The sequence below is a fragment of the Panthera tigris genome, chromosome C1 (genome assembly GCF_018350195.1).
Source record: "Panthera tigris isolate Pti1 chromosome C1, P.tigris_Pti1_mat1.1, whole genome shotgun sequence".
Taxonomy (NCBI): domain Eukaryota; kingdom Metazoa; phylum Chordata; class Mammalia; order Carnivora; family Felidae; genus Panthera; species Panthera tigris.
In genome coordinates, this window is record NC_056667.1 from 104,718,782 (window position 1) to 104,732,262 (window position 13,481).

At 40.9% G+C, this 13,481-nt stretch overlaps 1 protein-coding gene across 3 annotated transcripts; it reads left to right on the forward strand.

The window, feature by feature from the left end:
• Nucleotides 1-1,306: 1,306 nt before the first annotated feature.
• CTXND2 (cortexin domain containing 2) lies at nucleotides 1,307-12,349 on the forward strand. Of its 3 annotated transcripts, none has more exons than XR_006220580.1 (3): nucleotides 1,307-1,395; nucleotides 10,765-11,060; nucleotides 11,989-12,349. XR_006220580.1 is itself a non-coding variant. In XM_042994051.1 (2 exons), the coding sequence occupies exon 2, from the start codon at nucleotides 10,836-10,838 to the stop codon at nucleotides 11,001-11,003; it is 168 nt and encodes a 55-aa protein (XP_042849985.1). In that variant the 5' UTR covers nucleotides 1,307-1,395; nucleotides 10,765-10,835; the 3' UTR covers nucleotides 11,004-11,393. The 3 variants fall into 3 exon arrangements, 1 of the variants encoding a protein (XP_042849985.1); XR_006220579.1 differs by having other exon boundaries at nucleotides 11,993-12,349; XM_042994051.1 differs by lacking the exon at nucleotides 11,989-12,349 and having other exon boundaries at nucleotides 10,765-11,393.
• The last annotated feature ends 1,132 nt before the right edge of the window (nucleotides 12,350-13,481 follow it).

Sequence of the window (13,481 nt, forward strand, 5' to 3'; positions counted from 1 at the left end):
CCGACTCTGAACCGACTATACCACCCAGATTCCCCCCACCAAATATTTTTAAATTGCTACATTTAGAATTTGGAAACTGAAAATATTTTTAATTGCTACATTTAGAATTTAAATTGCTACATATTATTTGGAAAAATAAAAGTGAGAGCTGGGACCATACCTCATTCTCCATTCTGTCCCCAGCATCTAGCAAATGAGTGACACATTATTGGGATTCAGTAAAATTTATTAAATATAGCACCTCTTCCAGAAGAGTTACTTTTCTAAAGGTTGATAATATTTTGAAAATTTATCTAATACTCAAAACAATTTTTTGAGTAGATAATATGTACATGGTACAATATAAACCACCCAATTTCTCATCTTGAAGCCCCAGAATAATTCTCTCCAGAAATATTCTGTATATTTATAAGCATATGTAAATACAGATAGACAAGTTTGCACGGGAGCGTGCATGCACACACATACATACACCCTATAAACGTTTTTTTGTTTGTTTTTTTTTTGTTGTTGTTTTTGAGAGAGAGAGACCGAGACAGCACAAGTTGGGGAGGGGCAGAGACACAGGGAGACGGAGAATCCCAAGCAGGCTCTGCTCTGTCACGCCGAGCCCCACGCAGGTACCAGGAGATCATGATCTGAGCTGAAACCAAGAGTTAGAGTCTTAACCGACTGAGCCACCCAGGCACCCCTAAAAGTTTTTTGATGAACCAAATAAAACCTTAGAGGAAATAGTAAATTTCGCTATATATGAACACATGTAATACCTAATACTAAGTAAAATAATTTAGACTTTTCTGATTCAAATGTTCTAAGTAAATTCTTTTTGAGAAAAAGCAAATTTTTGAGTTTCAACTGATCTTGTTGGTAAATAGTTCCCAAACTTGAGCATACATTGCAGTCCCCCTAGAAGGGCTGGTTAAAGTTTCTGATTCATTAAGGCATGGATGAGGGTCCAAGAATTTGCATTTCTAACAATGTCCCACATGTCACCGTTAATCCAGAGAACCGTTGCAGAGACCAAAAAGCTGGCTCCTGACCCATCTTCTACCACCCATGTGATCCACTTACAAGGTATTACTTGAGCTATTAACCTTGGCTGCCCCAGCCCTTGGAGAGTTGTGGAAATATTCTTCTACTGAACTGGGCTCCAATTTAATCTAGTGGATCATTTTCTCACTCACTATGGGAGTGTCTGAAACTTGATCATGTTTTAGTTGAACTATTCATGAAGCTTCTGAGTTCAGCGTGGGAGTGGGGAAGGGACAGAGCTACCAATCACTCTCCTTTCGCAAGAGGGCGTTGATAAAAAGGGGAGAGGCTGCCAAGAGATGTGCTTGAGCAAGAAGAGACTGCCCTGCCAACAGCCAGCCTTGGCTATCACTCTCTCAAGAGGTAAATAACTATCTGTATTGTCTTTCTAGTGAAGTTTTTATGGGAATAATTACAACAATCCTTCTGAGTTTTGTAGAGCTTCTCCGCAAACTTGGGAAGTACTAGGGAAATGACTGAGGGAAAAGTAAAGGGCTTTTATGCAAAAGTGAAACTTTACAAGGTACAGTGTTGTTTTGAAACAAGCTTGGGGAACCCCTGTGGGTCCTATTGTCTAGAGGATGTCTTTGATTTTAGGGATTATAGTAGGAGAGCGTCATTATTGTATTTCTTCATCATCACCTCTCCCTTTAGAGTAAACTTATGGCCCGGACAGAAAAGCTGGCTCTTTTTAGGTTGTTTTTGTTGTCGTCTTGTTTTGGTTTTTGTATATTTATCTTTAAGAAATACAGGGCAACAGATGGGGGAAATGAAGTGATTTGAGAAGGCAACATAGGAAAGGAAGAAGGGATTAATCTTTCGGGGAAGTATCAAGTGAAAGTGGAACTAACATCCGATACAGATTTGTAACTGCTGTTGTTGTGTGTCCTACTTTAGCAGTACCAAACTTTACATAAACCGATAGATTCCTGCCCTATCTCCTTTTCCCTATTCTAGTCCTGAGCATTTCTGCTGCTCATCTCAAATAAAACAGGAACCTTAAGAACCACTTTAAAAATTCTAGGACATGGAAAAAAGGTTTTGGATTTATCTGCCAAGAAAAGTGACTTTACCTAAAAGGTCTTAAAGAATTTTTCTTTTTCTTTTCAAGAGAGAGGAGCATCCACAAGCTGGAGAAATGGGCAGAGGGATAGAGAGAGAATCTCAAGCAGGACCCATGCTCAGTACAGAGCTTGACACAGGGCTCAATTCCACAATATTGGGATCACGACCTGAGCTGAAATCAAAAGTCTGATGCTCAACCCACCCAGGCACCCCTGCCTAAGAGGTCTTAGAGGAAAGGAAACTGAATATCCAAGGCTGCAATAATTTGTGATTTTTTTTTTTTGCATTCTAAAAAACTTTTTACATAATTTTGTATTCAAAATCTTGCTTTTTTTTTTTTTAAAGAGAAACGTCCAACTTGTATAAACTTCAGGCCTTATAAAACCTAGATATGATCCCTGAATATGAAAATAAGAGCCAAGAGCATGCATGGCATACTTGGAACCAAAACAACATCAGCCTTTTTCTTTCCTTTTCCTTTTTTAATAAGAATGTATTTTACTTTTTTTTTAATGTTTTTAACTTTTTTTTTTAATTTATTTTTGAGACAGGGAGAGACAGGGCATGAACAGGGGAGGGTCAGAGAGAGGGAGATACAGAATCTGAAACAGGCTCCAGGCTCTGAGCTGTCAGCACAGAGCCTGACGCGGGGCTCGAACTCACGAACCACGATATCATGACCTGAGCCAAAGTCGGCCGCTTAACCGATTGAGCCACCCAGGTGCCCCTGTATTTTACTTTTTGAGGTGGAGGGAGGAAAGGTATCAGCCTAACAGGATGAAAATTAGCTTATTGGAATTTAGCATCTGTGAGTGAGAAGTTTGAATAAGTGAACTAGAGACCTTTGATTCAAAGTTCAGAAATTCAAGGGGCGCCTGGGTGGCTCAGTCGGTTGAGCGTCTGACTTTGGCTCAGGTCATGATCTCACGGTTCATGAGTTTGAGCTCCCCATCGGGCTCTGTGCTGACAGCTCAGAGCCTGGAGCCTGCTTCAGATTCTGTGTGTCTCTCTCTCTCTCCCAAAATAAATAAACATTGAAAAAAACAAAAATTAAAAAAGCTCAGAAATTCAGATTCAATGAGATAAGGAGGAAAATCAGAGATGATTTTATGTTTTCCAATTTCCAAATGCTGAACGTTTTCCATCCCTCTGCAATATTTGAGGCTCTTGGTAACACACCTCCTTGAATTATCTCATCGCTTCAATTTCATGACTCTCCATTCTTCAGGTGTTCCTACTATAACTATTCCATCTGTGGTTTCTAGCTCTCTTTCCTCCACCGTAGAAGCAGACATTCCCTTGTTTCAAATTCTCCTTTGGCCATCTCATCTACTTCTATGATTTCAACTACCCTGCATCTGGGTGACTCAGCTCTAAAGATCTTGCTCTTCTTTACTCCTAAACTTCAGTCCCACATTTCTGCCTCTTGAGCATATCACACCAGTGCCTTTAAATTCAACCTACTCCAAACTGAACTCATCATATTCCCTTTGAATATCTGCTAATTCCTAAAATAAATTGTTCTGTTAATGGCAGCATTTTTCTTTCAGCCATCCAAAGTCAAACCCCAGGTCATCTTTATCACTTCTTCCTCCCATATGTTCATCTAATGTATAAGTCATGTCAAATCCTTTCTCATCCATTCCTTCCTTTTTGTTACTATGTTATCCTAGTTTATACTTTTCTTGCCTCTTGCTAAGACTGTTACAACTCCTGGGGCGCCTGGGTGGCTCAGTCAGTTAAGCGGCCGACTTCGGCTCAGGTCATGATCTCGCGGTCTGTGAGTTCGAGCCCCGCGTCGGGCTCTGTGCTGACAGCTCAGAGCCTGGAGCCTGTTTCATATTCTGTGTCTCCCTCTGTCTCTGACCCTCCCCTGTTCATGCTCTGTCTCTCTCTGTCTCAAAAAAATAAATAAACGTTAAAAAAAATTAAAAAAAAAAAAGACTGTTACAACTCCTTCTAATTGTTTTCCACCCTATGGTGTCTATTTGCTGTCTCCAATATCTTTTATATATTGTTGCCAGCTATCTTTTTAGAGCATGGCTTTGATGATTTACCTTCCTTCCTTCAACAAGCATGAATTGTATATGCCCAATATTCCCAGCACTGATACAGATACTAATTCATTTATGTAGGTATACTAAACAGCTACAATGTGCCAGCCCTGCCATAGGCACTGAAGCTATGTCACTAATGGGACACAGACTAAGGCTTAGAGCTTACATTCCAGTTAGGGTCAGTGGGAGGTACAGTAAGATATGGCCCCTGCTCTCACTTATCTGTTCTAAATCCTTCAATGGTTCCCCCATGCCTGGAAAAGAAAATTCGAATTCTTTATGTTGACTTTCAAGACTCATTATGATTGTTTTTCCTCCCAAGTTTTTATTTAAATTCCAGTTACTTAAAAATATGGAATGCTTCAGGGCATTCCCTGGGTGGCTTAGTCAGTTGAGTATTCAACTCTTGATTTCAGCTCAGGTCATGATCCCAGGGTGGTGGGATCAAGCCCCATGTCGGGCTCCATGCTGAGCGTGGAGCCTGTTTAACATTCCCTCCTTCTCTCCTACTTCCCCTCTCCCCACTCACACGTTCTCTCTCTCTGTCTCTCTCTCTGTCTCTCTCTCTCTCTCCCTCTCTCTCAAATAAAGGAAAAGAAAAAAGTGGGGGGGGGATGGAAGGCTTCATGAATTTGTGTGTCATCCTTGCATAGGCGCCAGGGACTGGAATGCTGAGTGACACAAAGATGACACAATTTATAATTCAGGCAGGGCAGAAGTGGGCGTATCCAATGATGGTAGCCGCGGTGCCCAACAAAATCATCCAGTGCCAGCAGTGCCCTAACCAGACTTCTCCTGTGCTGAACATGACTGTGGTTGGTTCCCAATGCCTCGTCTCCCTTCGTTTCTGCCTGTTTTTTTTTTTAATTTTTATGTTTATTTATTGCTGACACAGAGAGAGACAGAGCATGAATGGGGGAGGGGCAGAGAGAGAGGGAGACACAGAATCAGAAGCAGGCTCCAGGCTCTGAACTGTCAGCATAGAGCCCGACGCAGGGCTCGAACTCACAGACTGTGAGATCATGACCTGAGCCAAAGTCGGACACCGACTGAGCCACCCAGGCGCCCCTGATTTCTGCCTATTTTATAAGACCAATTCTACTTCATTCTGGAAGCTGACTAGCCTCTTCCTTGCAATAAATACTTTTTTTTGCTCAGGTGAGGGACATTGTTTCTGTTGCTTGCAACAAAGAATCTTGAGTGATATAAAAGTATTCTTTCTTCCTCTGGACTTGGGGAGGAAGAGAGAATGTGAAGAGGGAATATAAGAGGTCTGGATTTATTGGGGCCATTCTTGCTACTATAGGAAATCAGCCTGTGTATAAACTCAACATAGAAGAAAGGTGGGACTGTGAAATATAATAGACATATCAAGGCAGAACCCTGGTAACACCTTGAATCTCTGGATCCAACCATAACTAAAGTTAACTTTACTCCGGACTTCAGCCTCATAAGTTAATAAATTCCATGTATTGTTTAATATCACTCACGTGAACTTTTTGTCACTTGCAACCAAATGCATCCTACCTGATACCTTTTCATTCCGTCTTTGAAAAGGAATCCTTTGCCTGATTCTGCAGTAGGCTTTTAGCTATTCTACTTCTCTTCTTTCTTTCCCAGTTGAACTCCTCATAAATGATGTAAAATCTTAGTGTCTTCATTTCCTCACTGCCCTTTCCTGCTTAATCCACCAAAGGCTGGATTACTTCTTTACCACTCTGCTGACACTATTTTCTTTGAGATCACCAATAGTCTTTTCCTGTCTTAACTCAATGCCACGTTCTCAAAGTCATTCATTTGTTCAGCATTTTTTACATGCCCACTTTAGCAGAGTGTAGTGCTACATCCACTCATTGAACAGATATTTATTGAATAGCCAATATATCCCAAACTTTTAGTATAAAAAACAAACAAATCCTACTTTCAGGTCGGATTACTATTTTGTCACAGAAGACAGACTCTGAAGTAATCGTAGTAAACCATAGTGAATATTACTAGAATATCTCCCTGGAAAATTAACATTTAATCTAAAGCCTAAAAGTTGAATATAGAAGGATGGAAATAATACAAAGAGAATATTAATGACAAGGCTTAGAGGCAAAGGAGGATCATGCAAAAGTCACGGAACTGTGAGAAGTCCAGCATTTCTGGGTCACAAAGTACGAAGGAGAGAGTGGCAAGAAACAAGGTTAGATCAAATTATGGAGAGCCTTGGAACCCCATTAAAAAGTTTGAAGACTGTAGGCAGCTGGTGACAGATTTTAATCAGAAGACTGATGGATTTCCATTTATTAAAGACCACTTTGTGGTTTGGAAGGGAACACAAGTATTTTCAGGAATTCTGAGAGTATTTGCAGGAGTCTGGTATTTGATGACCTAGAGTACAGTGATGACCATGGGAATAAAGGGAATTGAGAAAGAAAGAAAGAAAGAAAGAAAGAAAGAAAGAAAGAAAGAAAGAAAGAAAGAAAGAAAGAGTTGACTTGAGAGATAATTTTGGAAGTAGGCCCAAAAGGATATTAATAGATGTAGGGAGTAAGAAGCTACTGAAATGTGGAACACAAGAGTTCCACATGACCCTGCTCTGAAAAGTACTGTAGAAAGGTGAGGAAATCAATAATGTGATATATATGTACATGAGATATTAAGGGGAATACAAATATCTACAAATTTTCCCACATTTCCAGCTGCCAGGAGGAGCCCCAGACTAGTTTTTCTCTTATCCCCAGTCTTTTTTTTTATAGGCATTTTCTCTAAGTTTATTTTGAGGTGGGGGAGGGGCAGAGAGAGAAAGAGAGAGAGAATCCCAAGCAGGCTCCACGCTGTCAGTGTGGGGTTTGAACTTACATAACCATGAGATCATGACCTGAGCAGAAACCAAGAGTTGGACACTCAGACTGAGCCACCCAGGCGCCCCATCTTTTATCCTCAGTCTCAAAACCACTTCCTTACAATTCTCTGCCAAAGGTACAATTCTGCCCATCGTGAAGACAATTACTGATATTGTTTCCCAGAGCTGCTTAGCTCCCAGCTGTCCCAAACTAATCTTTTATGAAACAAGCATTCTCTCTGTGTTCCCAAAAGATTCACTAAACCATTTTTTTTTTTTTTTCAAAACAAATCTGTTTGCATTTTCTTTCTCTCTAGGCTTGGAGGATGTTCAGGGTTCTTTCTTTCATGATGTACTTCTCATGGGTTACTCAGAAGTTCCCTCACTAGGGTTATCTAACTGCAGATCCCTTAGAATCAATGTCCCTCCACTGGCTTTACAGCACTGAATCCAAGTCTACCTCCAACCACTTTCTGTTAAGGTAACTTCCTTCCAGCAGGAATCCCTTTCAGGCTAGATCCTCTTTCGAATGATGCCCAGGGTTGGTCCCTATCTATGGGGTCATTATCTGGCCCTCAGGAAAAAAAAAAATTCTCCTTGATCAATCTCAATTCTGCCTTCTTTTATTTTAAAGTTTTTTTTTAAGTTTATTTATTTATTTTGAGAGAGAGACAGAGAGAGAGACAGAGTGCATGCACGCCTGCAGGGTAGGAGCTGAGAGAGAATCCAGAGTGGGCTCTACCCTGTCAGCCCCATCGAGGGGCTCCATTTCACAAATCATGCGATCGTGACCCGAGTTGGACGCTCAACTGACTGAGCCACCCAGGTGCCCCAATTCTGCCTTCTTTTCTGTTGCTACAGCCTGCTTCAGCCAACTTCTTTCTTTCATTTTATCATAGTAAGAGCACATAACGGGATTTACCCTCTTAACAAATTTTTTAGTGTGCGATACATTATCATTACTACTGGTACAATGTCGTACAGCAGATCTCTAGAGCTGGTTCATCTTGCTTAACTACAATTTTATGCCTGTTGATTGATAACTCCCCATGATGAGTGATGTTCAGCATCTTTTCATCTGCTTATTGGCCATTTGTATAACTCCCTTAGAGAAATGTCTACTCAGATCCTTTGCCCAGTTTTTTAAAAAGTTTATTTATTTTGAGAGAGGGAGAAAGAGAGAGAGAGAGAGAGTGCAAGCAGGGGAGGGGCAGAGAGAGAGGGAAAGAGAGAATCCCAAGCAGGCTCTGTGCTGTCAGCACAGGGCTCAAACTCACGAACTGTGAGATCATGAACTGACCCGAAATCAAGAGTCGGACACTTAACTGACTAAGCCACCCAGGAGCCCCCCGTGCCCAATTTTTAATTAGGTTATTTGTATTCCCTTTATTTAGTTATAAGAATTCTTTATATATTCTAGATAGAAGTCCCTTATCGGATATATGACTTGCAAATATTTTCACCCATTCTTTGGGTTGTCTTTTCACGTTCTTGATAGTGTCCTTTGAAGAACAGAAGTTTTAAACATTTTTTTTTCAAATCTCTTTATTTATTTTGAGAGAAAGAGAGCATGAGTTGGGGAGGGGCAGAGAGGGAGGGAGAGAGAATCCCCAGCAGGCTCTGCATTGTCAGCGCAGAGCCAGACTTGGGGCTCAATCTCATCAACCATGAGAGCATGATATGAGTCAAGCCAAAACCAAGAGTTGGTCGCTCAAGTGACTGAGCTCCCCAGGTGCCCCTAAATGTTTTTCTTTTTTTTAACTGAAGTATAGTTGATACACAATGTTACAATGTTACATTAATTTCAGGTATACAACGGTTAGTGATTTGACAAATTTATATGCTAGTGCTTTGCTAACCACAAGTATAGCTACCACCTGTCACCATAAATGCTATTACAGTACCACTGATTATACTCCCTATGTTGTCCCTTTTATCCTTATGACTTAGTCATTCCATAATTAGAAGCCTGTACTTCCCACTCCCCTTCATCCATTTTGCCCATACCTCACATCCCTCCCCTCTGGTAACCATTAGTTTGTTCTCTATATTTATGGATATATTTCTGCTTTTTATTTGTTTAATTCTTTGTTTTTTAGGTTGTTTTTTGGGGTTTTTTTGTTTGTTTTTTTTTTTAGAGCCCACACATAATGAATCATACGTTGTTTGTCTTTGTCTGACTTATTTCACTTGGAATAATACCCTCTAGGTCCACCCATGTTGTCATAAACAGCGAGGTCTCATACTTTCTGTGGCTGAGTAAAATCCCATTTTATATACATATATACACCACATCTTTATCCATTCATCTGTTGACAGACACTTGAAAAAGTCTTAAATTTTGACAAATTCCAACTTACCTATTTTTCTCTGCTGTTGCTTGTGCTTTTGATGTAATAGCTAAAAATTCTTTGCCAAATCCAAGGTTATGAAGATCTACTCTTTTGTTTTCTTTTAAGAGCTTTGCAGAGTTAGGTCTTTGATCTATTTTGAGGTAGTTTTTATATATGGTGTGAAGTAAGGGTTCAACTTCATACTTTTGCATGTGGCTGTCCCGTTGTCCCAGCACAATGTTTCTTTCCTCACTGAATGGTGTTGGCATCCTTGTCAAAAATCGGTTGACAATAGATATATGAGTTTATTTCTAGACTTCCAAATCTATCCCACCTAACTATATGTCTATCCTTGGGCTAGTGCCACACTGTCTTAATAATGGTAACTTTACAGTGAGTTTTGAAATCGGGAAGTGGGAGTTTTCTGCTTTTCTTCCTTTCAGTGTTGATTTGGTGGACTAAGTTTTTTTTTTTTAATTTTTTTTTTAACGTTTATTTATTTTTGAGACGGAGAGAGACAGAGCATGAACAGGGGAGGGTCAGAGAGAGGGAGACACAGAATCTGAAACAGGCTCCAGGCTCCGAGCTGTCAGCACAGAGCCTGACACGGGGCTCGAACCCACGGACCGCGAAATCATGACCTGAGCCGAAGTCGGCCGCTCAACCGACTGAGCCACCCAGGCGCCCCAAGTGGACTAAGTTTTAATAACCAAAATTGATCCCTTCTGGGATGTACTTCATTTTTCATTAAAAGATGGGAATGACAGGGGCACCTGGGTGGGTCAGTCAGTTAAACGTCCGACTCTTGATTGTGGGTCAGGTCATGATCTCACAGCTCGTGGAATCAAGCCCCACGTCAGTCTCTGTGGGTCAACGAGATCCTGCTTGGGATTAGCTCTCTCCCTCTCTCTTTCTGCCAATCTCCTGCTCTCTCTCACACACACACTCTCTCTCTCTCTCTCAAAATAAAGAAACATATAAAAACAATGGGAATGACAGCACAGTTAAACATAGTAATTAGAAAAAATAAAATAATTTTATGTTCATACCCAGTAAGTTAAGACTCCAGAACAAATTAGTTACAATATGTACTCTTAGAATTTGGAAGAAAAAAAAAAATCTTAGAGAAAGATTTGGATGTAACACAGAATTGGGCTGTTCAAGGTAGCTTTCCCTGGATCTTACCAGGCAAGGAAGCTCTAGTTGATTTCTGAGCTATACATGTTTGCTCATGTTTTGCCTTGGAGTATTTTTCCAGAGGTTTTATGCTTTTATGTGTATATATTTTGAACATCACCCATACTAACTTTATCAATTTCATAAGTGCTTCTTAAATAAGCCTTGCTTTTTTTTTTTTTTCAAATCTCCTTTGGTTTTGACATGTTATTAAGAAAACACACACATACATATACAAACCAATCAACTTGTTTTATCCTCTTTTGTCTAGGAATATGACAAACCTGAAGATCCCTGAGGAGGTAGCTACTGCTCTACAAGGGTAAAGAAGTGTGTGTTCCCATGGATGATTCGAGCCTGTCCAGCAGTATTGATGTAGACAAAGGCTTTGCCATCGCCTTTGTTGTTCTTCTGTTTCTGTTCCTAATTGTGATGATTTTTCGGTGTGCCAAGTTGGTGAAGAACCCCTATGAGGCCAGCTCCACAACAGCAGAACCGTCGCTGAGCTGAACTATGAAAAAGCCTGACAGACTCCTCCTCAGGGGAGATATTAAATCTTCTATACAGGTGTTTATGATCTGGACTTCATATTGGTTCCCCTCTCTGTGTGTCAGCCTTCTCACTCTGGCATTCCACAATAGGCACAGGAGGGTGAGTTGAGAATAATAAAAAGGATGAAACACAAGCCAGTTTATATTCCTATTCAGGGAAATGGTTACAAAGTGGGACAGAGACAGGTTGAACTCATTGATTAAAATAAGGCCATGGGTTTCAATTCTCCAGTATCAAATGTCCTTAAGATAGTTGGACATAATTTTTGATGTAATGCAATACAATATAATAATGCTGGGGCACCTGGGTGGCTCTATCGGTAGAGTGCCTGACTCTTGATTTTGGCTCGGGTCATGATATTGTGTTTGTGGGCTCGAGCCCCACATCAGGTTCTGTGCTGATAGCATGGAGCCTGCTTGGGGGTTCTCTGTCTCCCTCTCTCTCTGCCTCTTCCCTGCTCATACACTCTCTCTCTCAAAATAAATAAATAAAAATTTAAAAAATAATGCTTGGAAGGCCCACCTAAAACCAGAATTCCTAGAGGTGGTCCTAGAAGATCCCTCTGGTTGTGCAAATATAAGGCCAGCAGGAACCAATTGTTCTTTGATAAGAGTCTAACAGGACCTTTTTAGTGTGTGAGGTTTTAAAAAAATCTGCTACCCTTCTCAAGTGGACAGAGCTGTGTGGTAGAGGGGGAGCAATTTGTCTTCAGAGAATCCCTTAATCTTTCTCAACCCCACATTTCCTCATTTATAAAATAATATCTAGTAGATTGAAAGGAGCCCTCCAAAAGATACGTCCATGTCCTCCCCTGGAAACCTATGAATGTTTTTACATATTTGGCAAAAGGATCTTTGCAGATATAATTAAGAATCTCAAGATGAATTCTTCCTGGATTAGCTGGGTGAGCCCTAAGTCCAATGACAAATGTCCTTTGTAAAAGACAGACGAGAAGATACAGAGAGACAGAGGAAAAGGCCCTGTGAAGACAGAGGCAGAGATTGGAGTCATGCAGCCACAAACTAAAGAACACTTGGCTGGAACCAACAGAAGCTGGAAGAGGCAAGGGAAGATTCTCATCAGAGCCTTTGGAGGGAGCACAGCCCTGCCAACACCTTGATTTTGGATTGCTAGCCTCTAGAACTGTGAGAGAATAAATTCCTGTTGTTTTAAGCCAACGAGTCTATGGTAATTGGTTATGGCAATCACAGGAAACTCATATGTAATACACAACGATGATGGTGGTAGTTATCATGATCAGTCCAAGAATCTTTTAAAAGAAAACAGAAAAGGCACTCCTGGGTGGCTCAGTTAGTTAAGAGTCTGACTCTTGATTTCAGCTCAGGTCATGATTTCACAGTTTGTGAGACGGAGCCCCAAAGAACCTGCTCAAGATTCTCTCTTTCCCTCCACCACTTGTGCTCTCTCAGAAAGAAACAAAGGAAAAGAAGGAAGGAAGGAAGGAAGGAAGGAAGGAAGGAAGGAAGGAAGGAAGGAAGGAAGGAAATTATAATCTGTACTCTCCAAAGTCTGAAGTTAGGGAAATTTGGTAGACCATCGCCAACTGGCAGGAAAGCGCATAAGAGAATTCACTAGAAGGAGAGGGGGCATCTAGGCCATGGATCAATGCTCAACACAGGTTTTGCTGAAGAGGATTGAGTCTGAGTCTGTCCCAGTAAGTGATAGAGATAGTGATAGTGAAAACTCTTAGGTCTATACTGGCCAAATGTTCTAGGTAACAGTAACTTAGCATGTGGATGTGAACTAAGACAGCCATAACCTTGGAAGCTAAGTGTGGGGCATCACTTGGGCTTGTGCAGGAACTTGGACCAGCATGCAGTCCCTTCAGAGAAGACATGTATTCATGGGACAATGCTGAACCAGACTTTAGCAGCAATACTAAATGGTATGGAGAAATAAACAGTCATGCACTGTTACCAGAGACTTGATAGTTGTTTCTGTTTTCTGACTCCTTGAACCAGAACTGCCCTCTCCTTGGCCTGAGTAAGTTCCCAGGGTTATTTGAAAATTGAGGCAGGGAAACCAGAGCTTTGAAATGGAGATACTAGACTATGCCTTCACCAGAACAGAGTGTGCTATATTGGATAAACTAAGGGGAGAGAGCAAGAGAGGGAGAGAGAAAGGTGATTTGTACACTGATTTGATAAAAAGAAATTCAGGACAAGGTGCAGGTCAGGGTAAAATGGAAGCAGATTAAGATTGATGTCAGTATTAGGGGCTCCTGGGTGGCTCAGTCAGTTAAGCATCCAACTTCAGCTCAGGTCATGATTTCTTGGTTCATGAGTTCAAGCCCCATATCAGTCTCTGTGCTGACAGCTCAGAGCCCGGAGCCTGCTTCAGATTCTCTCTCTCTCTCTCTCTCTCTCTCTCTCTCTCTCTCTCTCTCTCAAAAATAAATAAACATTAAAAAATTAA